Consider the following 13,496-nt stretch of genomic DNA (forward strand, 5'->3'; position numbering starts at 1 on the left):
GGAGGCACATATTAACAACAATACAGCTTCCAGCACACAGGCTCTTCTCAACTGAAATACTGGGCAGGCTGCACATGGATAAAAGGGTGTGTTACACTAATTATGGTCCCCTGCGCAACAATTACTAAAGGGAAACTATACTATATTAAATAGTAATGACTTATAAAACAAAAAATAAATATATTTATGTATATTAAAAAAGTGACAATGATACAGAATGACCCAATTATAAAAAAAATCAACAATAAAAAAATGTTAATATTAATCTTGCTATGTGTGCAACAGATCAACAATGTCAACAATCAGTCAGTGAAGTATTGAAAAACAAGGCAAATGAGAAAAATGTTTTTTTAGTTTAGATTTGTGGTTTTATTCTTAGCTTACAGCAGATTTTACTGAGATTCTTTCAATCTAAAAAAACACAAATTCTCTATAATTTTCACAAAATTGTCACAAAAACTTAGTATGAAGTAAGGATGGACAATATATCTGCATCAATATCGGTATCAACTGGTCATTTTTTTAACATATCGGTATCGGTTCGATAAATAAAACCGGGCCGATATTAACAACCAATATTTTTCCATATTGCCTCCATTTGTTTTCAGAGGGTGAAGGGCTGATGTGTAATTGTTTAGTCATGTGAACAGTGAACAAAATCATCTCAGAACCGTAGATGTGTCACGTTGAGGAGCAGGAAGTTTGGACCAAAGATGCAGAATTCCCAGAACGACTCAAGGCAGGAGTGGTTTAAGAAAATACTTCCTTTATTTAAAGGAAAAGACTTCTCTCAAAACTCACTGAACGATCAAAAACAAAACAAAACAAAAGCTCACTCATGAGCACGGACTCGGAAAAAACTCGAGAGGGACAGAACAACGCTGACACGTACAACGGACCAACGAACACTGAGGGACAAGACAGGTCTTTAATCACAGAGGGAAGCAATCAGTAGAACGGGTGACAGGTGTGAGGAGTGAGGTCTAGAGGGGAAACAGGTGCCTTTAATAAACTAAATGGGGAAAGAACTAAAGCAGAGAGGAAGATAAACCATAACCTATAAAACACTAAATAACTAAACCTAAAGACTAGGGGCAAAGATAAACAACTAATGACTAGAGAGGTGAGGAGGACTAATACAGACCAATAGGAACTACACAGGAGTGACTAGAAGGAAACATGAGGGAAGCCAAGAGGGAGCTGGAGAACACAAGAAGACACATGAGGAGAACCTGGAGAGGGCTGGAGAAGCATAGGGACACACAGAGCACAAGGGGACACACGAGGGGGACACAGAGGACGAACAGGAGGGGGCTGGGGACCAAGGGGACACAGAACGTGACAATGTGTGTGTTGTGTGTACATAATAACGTAAATCCAGCTTTAATAATTTTCATTCTATACAAAATCTACTGATTTTAGAAGCATTAATGTCAGTATATCGATATCTGCAAATATTGGTTATCGGCCATAACAGTGATCTTACAGTTTTTCTCAATTGCTATAACACTAAAATCTTTTGACTGAAGAAAGTTCTCAGTTGCTTGAACTCATTAAGCTAACTGTTGAGCCTGTTGTCAAAACCTTAAACAATTTCACACGGTTTAGCAAAACTCTAAACTAATGTGCATGTCGTCCATAACGGTAAACACAAGTGGCACACATTTACCCATAACGAGAGCACAAATGTCATTGATTGAACACAATCAGTCGAACTAGATTTCACTTGTTTCAAATGATGTGACAACCAATATAAGCAAGTTCAGAGAGCAAACCGGTTGTTGAAGGTGGGAATGAGAAAGTGTGACAATGGATAGAAGAATTCATGTGAGAGGACGAGGACGGGTGCATGTGAGGTGGGGGGTGGGGAGGAGGGCAAGAAAGAGAAAGAGGAGAATGAAGAGGAAGAGCAAGACAAAGAGTGGAAATATCCAATGAAATTGAGCAACAACCATAGACCATGTTGTTGTCCATGGGCTGACAATGAGGGAAGCAGGACTTAGAGTGCAACCCAATTTGAGCCTCAGGAGGGAAAATATTGCATGTGATGTCGAAGTGCTGTGGCCTGACCCAGCCCACAGACAAGAAGAGGCCCATTGATAACCTGTTTAGTCCTTTGGTGTTTTTCATTTTATCTATTTTTTTCCACTGTCATTGAACATTGTAGCACAATGGACTGCAGGCTGTATATGGTACAATTAACAAATTGCATGGCCCTGAACATTGTGCTTTCTATTTTTTGTTGTATTGTTTACTGACTGCTTGATGGTGTATGTAATTTTGAGTAATTTGTTTATGATTTGAGAGTAGTGTTTGATTTTGAGCACAGCTATTGAGGCGAAAGTTTGATTTTGCAAGAGGAATGAGAGGTTTTGTAAATCGTGCTTGAAGCTGAGGTTTTGTGTTTAATGTTTTGAGAGAAGGGAGCAAGGTTTCAGGAATTGTGCTTTAGCAACTGAGAAAAACTGTAATATCAGATATCGGTATCGGCCCAAAAATTTCATATCGGTGCATCACTAGTTTGAAGTACTGCAACAGCTTCTATTGAACTATTTGGAGGAAGTTTGCACATGGCTTTGATCAACATGCTACATTAGAAGAATTGTACAAAAAATGCAACCATTGTCAAATATTTACTTTAAATATAACCTTTAAAATGTTTTCATAAAATTGATTCTAAATTACCAGAGTCCTATTATAAGGCTCTGCTGCATTATCTACTTTTCAGCATTGTTAACCGAGTTATTGTCCAGAATATGAGATCAATGTAAGGGCTAATAGCATAGGAATACTTGCTGCCCACCACCTCTTATGCCAATAAGATCATCTTATGTAGTGAAATAAGGAAGTTATAGCAGTTTTGGTAAAATCTTGAACAATAAAAACAAGCACAATATTACACAAGATTGCACAATTCTGTGCAGTCCCAGAGCGTTTGCTATGAATGACTAAAGGCTCCTACCAAACAAGATTACAGTTTAAAATCTGTAAAAACAGACTACCGGTAAGTTTCATTCATTTTTGGTGAAATTAACTGCAGAGATTATACTTAAATGTTCTATAATGTTATTTTACAATAGGAAACTGTTCACTGAGCCTCTAAAAACAAAATGAAACTGTTGGAGCTTGTGGTCAAGCAGCCCTGATAAATGGACAAATACAACCTCATGGAAAAAAAACACACGACCAGAACATGAATTTTAAATGAGCTGTGTGCTGGCTGGCCGGTTTATCCCGATGGCTCCATGACGCTGCATGACACTACAAACTTTAGCCTCTTTTATAAAACAATGCTGCCAATTTGCTGTGAAGCTGAGGCAGCCTCTGAGAGCCTTTGGTGGATTATAAGTGGTCAGACTGAGGTGCAATCGTATCTTTCTTACAAAAGAATCTGTGATTGTGGTATAAAGGGTGTATGGGGGTGGTCTCTGTGCTGTCACTGACTTCCCTTTATCTTTTTCATAATTTGTTTTAACTGCAATTGAAGCCGTGCTCCTTATCTTTTTTTGACAAGTCGATCGTAAAGGTGTTCGTCCGCCACATTCCTCGTGAACTGTCTGGTTATCTGAGCTTCTGCTCTAACAGAGAAGCTCCTGGAGATCTGCATCGCTCCAGTTTACCATCTCAGCTTACTTTCATTTCCAGTATCACTGCCAGCCCAGGGATTTGCAGTAATTTCATGTTGCACCAATGCATAATCTTCATTCACAAGTCTGGCGTTGCAGTAATATTGCTACCAAGTGTCGGGGCACAAATATCGCAAAAGTCCAGCATCGCATGCTGGTGGTGAGGTGGTGTGGACGTTATTTTTTGGATGGGCGGATATTTGTTTAGAAAATTAAACATCTACGTGTGGACAAGGTCTTAATTTTAACACCAAAACCACAAGAGCTCAGCAAAATCGACAATTTAGTGAAACCCCACCTCTAAGTAGGAATTTACAGAAGCCAAACTGAACTCTCCTTTCTGCCTGCTCATTAGCTGTGTTCATAGACAACAACACTTCCCAGCAAAAACAGAATCAGACTTGTTAAACAACTCCTTAAAATTCATTTGGAAACAGAAAGAAACATTCCATCTGTGACACTAAACAGCTCAGCTGGCTTCACTTCCAGTTTGGCTGCTCTGAGCCTAAAGCGTGCAGTTAAAGCAGAAAGAGGGTTATATGTAGTAAGGTGAGAGACACTCAGAGGGCAGTTTGATGGGTGGGTTATGGTCCAATCATTAGGAACGGGACGTGCACAATGATTGGATGTTGTTTCTGCAGGGTTTTACGCTTCAGAGGCGATTAAAATCATTAATTTTTTACAAAACGTGATTTATTGGTTGCCATGTATATGTAAAGATAATTTCAGGCAACATGACGAAAAATGACTGAGAAAATCCTCTCATACTGCACATTTAATGAACACACACGAAGTCAAAGACATTATTGTCCACTGTAGAAAGACAAAGGTAAGGAGGGACAATCAAAAAGGGAGGTGCAGAGCTTGGCTTTTGCATGACATTTTGCATGAAGCTGGAGGGTTGTGCCACACACAATTATAAGCCAAATTATTTTCAAATGAGAAAATAAAACTCAAACTAGAAATTCTTTGGTAAGCCAAATAAAAGTTTGTAACCTCATGCTGTAGGTTCTGTGAACAAAAAAGTTCTAGCTTTCTTGTACTTTGCATACCTTTACATGCCAGGATAGATAATCTATTTATAAAACTGCAAACACTGTCCATTAGAGAATAAAGCATCCAAATGATGCACCTGCATCTGCACACACAGACTGATCAGAGATCTCATGAAATCACCAACAGCATCAAGTTCCAGGGTTTAAGAGCCCAGAAAGTGCGTCACAACCGCCAGCAGGGATGAATGATCTTTTAATGGCACCCCGTGGTCATCAGTCAAAGAATAAAGTTTCAAAGGACAGGATGACTCTTCTGGACGGTTAGGATCATGACACAACACCTATTGGATAGAATTTGATCTGAGATGAGTATCACCTCACCAAGAGCTCAGACTGAGCCATGGATAAAAAAAAGAGCCATTTGACCTTCGATCTCCAGCTATTTTTGTAAGATCTCTTGACAGCCTTTCTTTTACAGTGACTGTCTGAACAATAGGGTCATTGTTTAATAACAATAAGGTTATGAACGCAATGATAATGAACAGAGCTGTAAGACAGATGCGTCATACTGCAAATCCGGAAACAACAAAGACTTCTAAGGACGTTTAAAAAATAAAAAACCAGGTGTTCTTCAAAATGTTTCCTTAAAAGAGACAATGTGTAGTTTTTATTGTTTTTCTCTGGAAACATCCATCGAAACGTTGTTGAAAATGAATAAAACGATGTCCAGTTGTTGAAAAATATTGGCGGCTTTGTAACATATAACCATAAAAAGCAGGTCTAAAGGTCACAGGGTCTAGAGTCTTTGGGGGCATAGACGCCACGTTTCCTTCTGGCCAGCTCGGGGTCTTGCACCTGTCGATGACATCACACTAGATGTTTGACTGGATGTATGACTTACGCAGGTTACCACTTTCACAAACATTTAGGTAGTAAAACACAAATTTAATACCAAAACTCATAAACTCTTTCCAAAACACGTGAAAGAACAGAATATAAAAAAAAGATGCAGTACATTTTGGCCGAGCAGTATGACATCATTAGCAGGCGCAGATTCGGAAACTACAGCACCAGAAAACTACAATCGGCATTGCGTTATCTCAGAATTAACTGAAGGAGTCATGCCGAGGTTGCATGCTTTCTGCTCCACAGGTAACATTTACCATATTTATTTTAATCAAGTGACAGTCACGATCGATATGGTGCAAAACTACCCTGAAACGTATGTGCTGCCGCCTAGCGCTAGCAAACTACACGCTGCCACTTTAAAGTGTCTCACAAGCAGCTAAAGATGAAAACCAACTCCTGATTGTTTTTAAACTGGGTAATGCATGTTTACTTTATGCATAAGTAATAATCATTATTGGCACATGCATATCCAATGCACCCAGATGGCTACCGAATACGGACTCCAAAGAAGCTAGTTAGCATAGATACAGTTTTTGGCGTAACTGCAGCAAAGCAGATGCAACGTATCAAGTAAGATTAACAAATTTGCACATTTTTATGTACTTATATTTATGCAGCAGAACACAGAATGAGGGTCACAATTCAGTTAAAAACTCATAAAGCTCACAACACTCAAAAGAAGTCTTTAACTCTGAAAATGAGCTTCAGAAACTTGTGACAGTTTGTTCTTGGCTGCTGAGTCGTGGACTTTTAAAGTTTGTTTCCCTTCTGCTGCAGACCCAAAAACGTAACCCTATCTTTACATATCAGGGTCATGTTTCTCAGTATTCTGGGGCTTCTAACAACTAGCAGCGCTTAGATTACCACAGAGGAAGATTAACTTGTGCGTCAGCTGATTTCCCAGAAACGTTGCCTTAAAAAAAAAAAAAAAAAAAAAGGGGGGGGGGGGGGGCGAGTTGTTGCTACAGGGAAGTAGAGCGGCTCTCAGCCAATAGGGTGAAAGGCAGATCCTCCAATCTCAAGTTACATGGTTGGTGGTTGGTAGAAAAGCTGCTTTCAAATGAAGCAATCAAAATGACTCATTTAGTTATGAAACTTCTCTTTAAAATCACCCACATATGCATCTAGACACACTTCCCTGCCAGGATCACCAGGAAGTTAGAAACTTTGTAAATACAATGTCCACATACTCCAGTGTGTGGTGAAGTCTGAGTTTAGTGTTTAAAATTGTTTTTCAGTTTTATGGTTCTCCTCAGATCACCTGTGCCCATCGATACTCAAATGTTTGAAGACAATAGTTTCAAAACCACTCCTTAGAGCCAACCCTGCCCAGGAATGAACTGCTGGAAGATTTCTTCGGTGCTTTCAGTTTGCAGCTGCATAAAGCAGACGCAGCTCTCCCACAACAAACCACTGCTGCTGGAAAATATGACACGATAAACTAGTTCACTGGAGAACTTTTTCACCAGAACTGATTCATGCACTTTCAAGGTGAGGTTGGTTATGAGCTCCCCCAGCTCTGTATACTGGTGGGGATTTGCACATAAATGAACTGTGCAAAACATGTTTTCCCTTCCTAGTCATGCAAATCACTTCAAGTACTACTAAAACCTTAAAAACACATAAAATTAAGCTTTAGGAGGTTTTCTGGCAGAATTATTTTGCATTTTCACCTCCAAGATGCTGCAGCCGAGTTTGCAAACAGCCTGCTCTGTTAGACTGTCTCCACTCCCTAAAGCACAACAGCCCATTTCTCACAATGAACTACTCCCAGGTAACTAGGGTGGTGGCCAACTTCATTAACCTGAGGAGGTCTGCTGTGGATTGTCTCCATGGCAACTTCTTACATTTCCTCTCTAGACCTTGATGAAATATGTTTGCTCTGTAACCCCAGACTACAGCAGGAGTTGAACAAACAAGGGCGAAGCCACAGATAAAGGATTTCCTCCATTTGAAGATTGATACGGTCCTGGCAGAGATAAGGACCTCCAACAGGTCCAAGTAAAAAAATGAGGATAGGAGTATTTTATAGTTCTATTGTCCCTGCACCCAATCAAATGCATGTTTTTGTGACTTGAGTCACCAGGTCCTAGGTAGATGTCAGCCAAGACAGGAAACTCTACATGAGTCTAGCTGGTGCAACAGCTTTGCAGAGATGTCAACACTGCAACTTTGAAAAACAGCTGCAGCTTAGCACATTTTTAGGTAGAGGCGCTAGTCTCAAATTTCTAGGAAATGGCAGCCAGTGCTGTATTGGAAATGTGGTGTTAAAAAAAAAAATCCACCACAGCAATATAGGAGGCAGATGTAATCCGTCTTTGTTTGCAATTTTCATTTTACCCAGAGAGACACATCAGTTTGAACCCCTGCTCTATTCTTGTGGCTCACTCCTGAATCTAAACTATTGCTCATTGTTATGAGGCAATTTATTCTCAAACACAATTGACTTCAATTAGTAAGGAGCCAGTTCTTTATTTGTCCAGGAGTTATTTTAACCTCTTGTTACACAAAGTCCAAACGCCCAGAAGTGTCCAGGTCTTTCTGGAGGAAGGGAGGGGAAAAAAAAAAAAAAAAAAGTCCAGCAAGTTGCATATGTGCAAAAATCCAATTATGATATCAAGTATAGAAACTCCACATCTTTAGTTTCCGGTCATTCAGGCATCAATATGAAGGTATTGAGGGAACTGTCTGAAAACTGGTGTCATGCCTGCAACAACTTAAAATAAAAAAAATATATCCCTCAAGTTAACATGGCACATGATCTGTAACAAAACAGCCTACCTACATAAGAACGAGCAATCGTGAGTGAAAAAAAAAAAAAAAACCTGATTAATAGAGCAATTTCAAGGCTTCACATATTTACATTTTACATTTATTTAAAAAATAAATCTGTTTTAATTAAATACAACATGTTACAAGGGAGGCTGGAGAAGATGCCCACAAAAAAAGTTTTGCTTCTTTTCCTTCTTCCATCCAAACAAAAGCAGGATATGATGAAATTACAACAAAGAGTCCATAAAGAAGTCTCTGAGTCCATCAGATTCACCTGATCAGCAGGGCTAGAGTCGCCCCCATGCCTGCTACCCCAGCTATGGCCATCAGTGTGTTCCTGACTGTTGACTCTGGGTCTGTTACACGAAAGAACTCCACAAAGCCTTGCTGTAAAAGCAATTAAGAGAGAAAATGCACATTAGAAAGAGATCTGAGGTCCACCAACAGAACAAACCAGACTATGAGGAGACCAAGGGCAGTTACGTAACCCTGGAATGTTTCCACGTCCTGTCTCTCAGCTAGAACTCACCCATGAGTTGTTTCTGAGCAGAAAGTCTCTCTGTTGAGACAACAGGTAGGTTGAAACCTCATGGCTGACTAGCTCTACGTTGTTTTGCCTCCCGTTGTCCTTCTGGTACTGGGCCACCACCGCCCCGAAGGCCAGCAGGCTCACGATCCGACCCCAGTTGGTGATCCCGTCTGAAAACATGTTTTCTGCCACTTTGCTGATGAACGTCAGGTCATCGGAAGTGCATTTCGCAGCCATACCTGGAAAAATACAATTTTACGTCAGAAATCCGCCATTGTTTAAGCAGCCACACCGTACTTCCGCTTATTAAATTAGTTTTATTTCAAAGATTCATCTTTTTCTTACGTTAAACTAGCTTAAACCATTAGCTCCGTTAGGGCGAAGCTAGCCCTAGTCCACACACAGCGAATACCCACCTTTGTAAGCGTATCTGTGTTTTTCCAAAATGTCGTTCACCACTCTTTTCATTGTCGATAGCTCTCTGCTATCGCGCCACTGAGGCTTTAACTGTCCAGTAAACTCCATAAAAAAGCGGTTGATTAGTTGTCTGGTGTCGTTCGCCAGCGCCTCATCTCCGGCATGACCGCTGGGGACCTCGGTCTCGCTGCCTGCGTGAAACTCCGGGGTGCACGGCAGAGAGCCGTCCTCCTCCTCGTGGCTGAAGCGTTTAGCAGCAAATCCATTGTGCGGAGACACTTCCAGGTTGCTCGGGCGTTTGGGGCCGTCACCGGACTCTACGTTCCCATTAGCAGAGTCTAACGTGGCGCCAGTTGCGATGTGAGGAGGGGAATCTCCCGGTCCGTAGTGTAATGGTCCATCCACGACTCCATTTTGAGAGAAAAGACAGCCAAAGACAGAGCTGGGGGTTTTCCGTTGAAGCATTTTTGATTAAACTAAAAACACGCCGATTACAAAAAAATAGTGAAAGTTAAATTTGCTGCTAGCTAATTTCTTAAAAGCTAGTCTTCGTTTTTATGAGTTTTAAAGCGCTGTTCGCTCTTACTACATGGCTCGCTTCCAAAGGCAAAGAAGGCGGAGCAAAATTGAACGCAGGGTTTATATTATTTGCTGACTCCGCCTCTCTGTGACACGTTTCCGTTGTCCTTTTACGGACTCAATACGTTGTTTTCTTTGAATTTCTATTAAAATTTAATATACCGACCAAAATATCTCATTTATTAAACATTTACTGTCTTAATTAACATTCAAAGCTGTCATAAACAGAAAACTTAGAGATCCGTAATTTCTTCTTGTTTATGGTCTTTATTAATGGCATCCAGTGAATTCAAATAACCTGAATCTTTGCCATTTGAATCAAATTGATGTCAAAATCTACAATCTAGCCCCATTTAAATAAATGGGGTTTAAAAGTATTGCTCTCTCTGTATGTCATAACTATTAGATTATCTTTTTATTGTACAAGGGAAAATTACTTATTGTAGTATACCTCATAAGATAATCACAATGCCAGTTTTTTTTTTTACAGCTGTTGTCTGGGAGTCTTGTTTATTGTCGCCAAGGTGAAGAAATGCCTGGAATTTTCCATACGGTATGTGTATTGACCTATTGACTACTGCCCAATAGTTATACCCCCACCTAGTGGCCGTTGCCTCACCTTTCCATCTTATTAATGTCGATGGTTTTGACACAAACATTTGGAGTTTTATTCCTTAGCTTCTGAATGATTTTATAATCATTTACAAGTGCATGCAGAGGAGATACATCCACATATAATAAATGAATAAGTGAGATGATCAATGATCAAAATGCAAATAATTATTAATGTAAAAGTTTATTTTAAATACTGACAAAAATCCTCTTCTTGTATTCCACACAACAGAAACATCAAGTACCCCTGTACTTTCTGAAATTTGAAAATGATACTTGTGTTCTCAAGTCAACCTCTTTTTACCCCCCCCCCCCCTTTTTTTGTTTGTTTTTGTTTTGTTTTTCTTGGAAGGAAGGGTGCTCCTGATTTTCCTACAGTTGTTTTTCTTTTGGACCAGATTCAAATATACCGATTATCCAATAAGAGAACAAAAGTCCAAAGGAAAGAGGAAAGAAAAGAAATATACTTGCAAAACAAGAAAACATGTGAGGTAAAAGCAGCACAGAAATACTTCAGAGAACATGTTGTCATTTACATTCTGGCACGTAATTATCGTGGCTGAATGACACACACCCCGTTTGTTGGGTTTAAAAGACGCTCTGTTGTTTCTTCTTTTTGAACTGCTCTGTGCAGAGCTAAATGTCAAGTAGCGTTCAAGAGCCCCTATCCACTTTTGTTTCGTGCATTTTCACTTTGCAGCTTCTTTTCTCGTCAGTAAAAATGAATGTTTTAAACCAAATGACACGTTTATTTGATATCACCAATTACAACGATAAAAAATAAAGCATTTCAGAGTTTTCAGCTCTGGCCTCACCACAAATCAGATCAAAACCAATAATGCACTTTTTAAAAGCCACTGAACAGTTTTCTTGAAAGTTAAAAACAATCTCACGTGGAGTCGATTTCGCCACTGAAGCTGGAAAATTTTGCAACGGCGACTCAAGAGAAACAAAAAAAAAATGGATCGGCTTGTTAAAATAAACAGGACAGGTGTTCTTTACAGGGTTTTGTTTTTGGATTTGTCTTTGAATCAGAAGAATTTACACACATTTTTCATATGATACAAATTCACAAAGCCTCTGCGATGCAACAGGTTACAGTAGAAGTAGTGTCAAACCGAGGAGAAAGGAACCACCGGATCAAAATGAGCTCAAGCTACAAAAAAACTCAAAACGTGGGAGGCAAACATCAAAACGTTATATCCTGTTAAAGTCTATTTACAATAGTTTGAACAGAAAATAAGCTTTGCATTCATACAGCACCATAACAGGTCACTTTTCTCTCACTCACTGCAAATTTGACACATTTGAAAGTGAGGTTGCTAAAGTAGTGGTGTCCTATGGTGTAGCCTACATGTTGGAGTGTGAGTTTGTGGAGGTTCCCTGAAGCAGTGATCTACACTTAAGTTTCAAAGAGTGCAAGAATCCAGATGCGATTCTTAAATGTGTGAAGGCTGCACATTCAAAGTCTGGAGACGTGATCGCTCTTCTGACCCGTTTCACAGGTCGAATCACAAGAACAGGTGGGACTTCGGTACATCACACACGCACACTTTGCCCCCTCATCAAGTTATGAAATCTCTCAGCTTTGCTAAGTGTGCTCCTGCAGATATGAAGTGTCCCACATTGCTTCTCAAAGCTGCACTGATCAGGTTGCCATTACTCACTGACAGCCTGACATAAAAGAGCCAAGTGACAGTTTGGGAGGAAAAGAAAAACGTGTATGCCGGGACAGGATCTGTATTCCAAGAAGGTCAAATGTTATTCATTTAGTTAGTGTTTTATAACTGATTTGAGTTTAAGATGTGAAAGTTTTATTATGGGGGAAAAAAAAAAACCCCGATTAGAAATCCCCTTTGGAAAAACTACGGTCCTTAAGGTGGAGCTAAAGTTTTGTAGCTGAAAGGAGGGCGAGCCATCAGGATGGCTATAGCGCTCTTCCCTTCTGCCTCATGAAAACGCAACGCCGTGTCGATGATTCGGTGAAAACACAAGTGTCTCCACCTTCTGCACATACAGCAAAGAATCTCCAAGTGTAAAAATCCCAGAATGAAACCCCCCAGTGATTCCATTTTGAACTACCAGTTCTGGAGGGTGTACTCTCTAGACTTGTCCTCAAAGCACCACGCTTGTCACCAATTACGTGCATTCCTCCCTCACGACCATAACCCTCTCCCCATTAATCCCACGGTTCATGGTGAACACACAACTTGATGCAACTCAAGAACCACCGACCAAACACTGAAAACAGCAGAGCCCCCAGATTTGGGATAATAAAGCAAAGGTTCTGCTCTGGGCTGCCAACACGCGTGGATGGACTGTCGGGACAGCTAAATGTTCAGACAAGTGTGACTGCGGACATTTGCTCGATTCGTGTCTTCTTTTTGATGCTTTTTATTCACTATGCAGATGTCCCACTGCCATTTAACAAAAAGAGCAGGTCTAGGCTTTTTCTTAAATGTTACAATCATGCAGCATATTTAAAGAGAACAAGAGCAAGGGAGTAAAACAGAGGCAAAGAAAACACTTGAAATCCCCATTTGCTGCAACTGCAGCGGGTGACCCCAGGTTACTTTGGATAAAAACGTTACCGAAGGGTGAGATGCAAAGTACACTCTGTTCATTTCCCACCAGGGTGTTGGTGGAAAATAAAACAAACACGTTAACTCAAACAGATTTGGTAGATAAGCAAGTATTCACTTCAACACCGACCGCTGAAGCAAGCCACCAGGACAGAAAAAACACATTAAACAAGTTGTGACTATGATACCTAACCCTCTTACAAACAATATTTTGGTGTCATTTAGGATGAAAAAGAACTCAACAGAACTATACAGAATACAAAGTGCATTAACTCACCCCGTCCTACCCTGCCTGATGACACACGCCTACTGTAATGCATCTTGGAACGCTGAAAACCCAAGATATAAGGGAGGCGGCAGAGCAGAGTGCGCAGAGAGGATGGAGATGTGCGTGGTGGAAAGGCAGAGAGGGCTGCAGCCTGTGGCTCCCCCAAACCTCCATCCCTCCCAACTCTCCCCGCTCACACACAAGCAA

The 13,496-nt window shown here is 40.3% G+C and overlaps 1 protein-coding gene across 1 annotated transcript; it reads right to left on the bottom strand.

Annotated features, from left to right (window-relative positions):
* Nucleotides 1-7,986: 7,986 nt before the first annotated feature.
* Nucleotides 7,987-9,860, bottom strand: mcl1b (MCL1 apoptosis regulator, BCL2 family member b). Its single transcript, XM_015949882.3, has 3 exons — nucleotides 9,248-9,860; nucleotides 8,832-9,070; nucleotides 7,987-8,689 (listed from the first exon to the last, which is right to left on the bottom strand). The coding sequence occupies exons 1-3, from the start codon at nucleotides 9,711-9,713 to the stop codon at nucleotides 8,573-8,575; spliced, it is 822 nt and encodes a 273-aa protein (XP_015805368.3). The 5' UTR covers nucleotides 9,714-9,860; the 3' UTR covers nucleotides 7,987-8,572.
* Between the last annotated feature and the right edge of the window lie 3,636 nt (nucleotides 9,861-13,496).

This window comes from Nothobranchius furzeri, chromosome 5 (assembly GCF_043380555.1).
Source record: "Nothobranchius furzeri strain GRZ-AD chromosome 5, NfurGRZ-RIMD1, whole genome shotgun sequence".
NCBI lineage: Eukaryota > Metazoa > Chordata > Actinopteri > Cyprinodontiformes > Nothobranchiidae > Nothobranchius > Nothobranchius furzeri.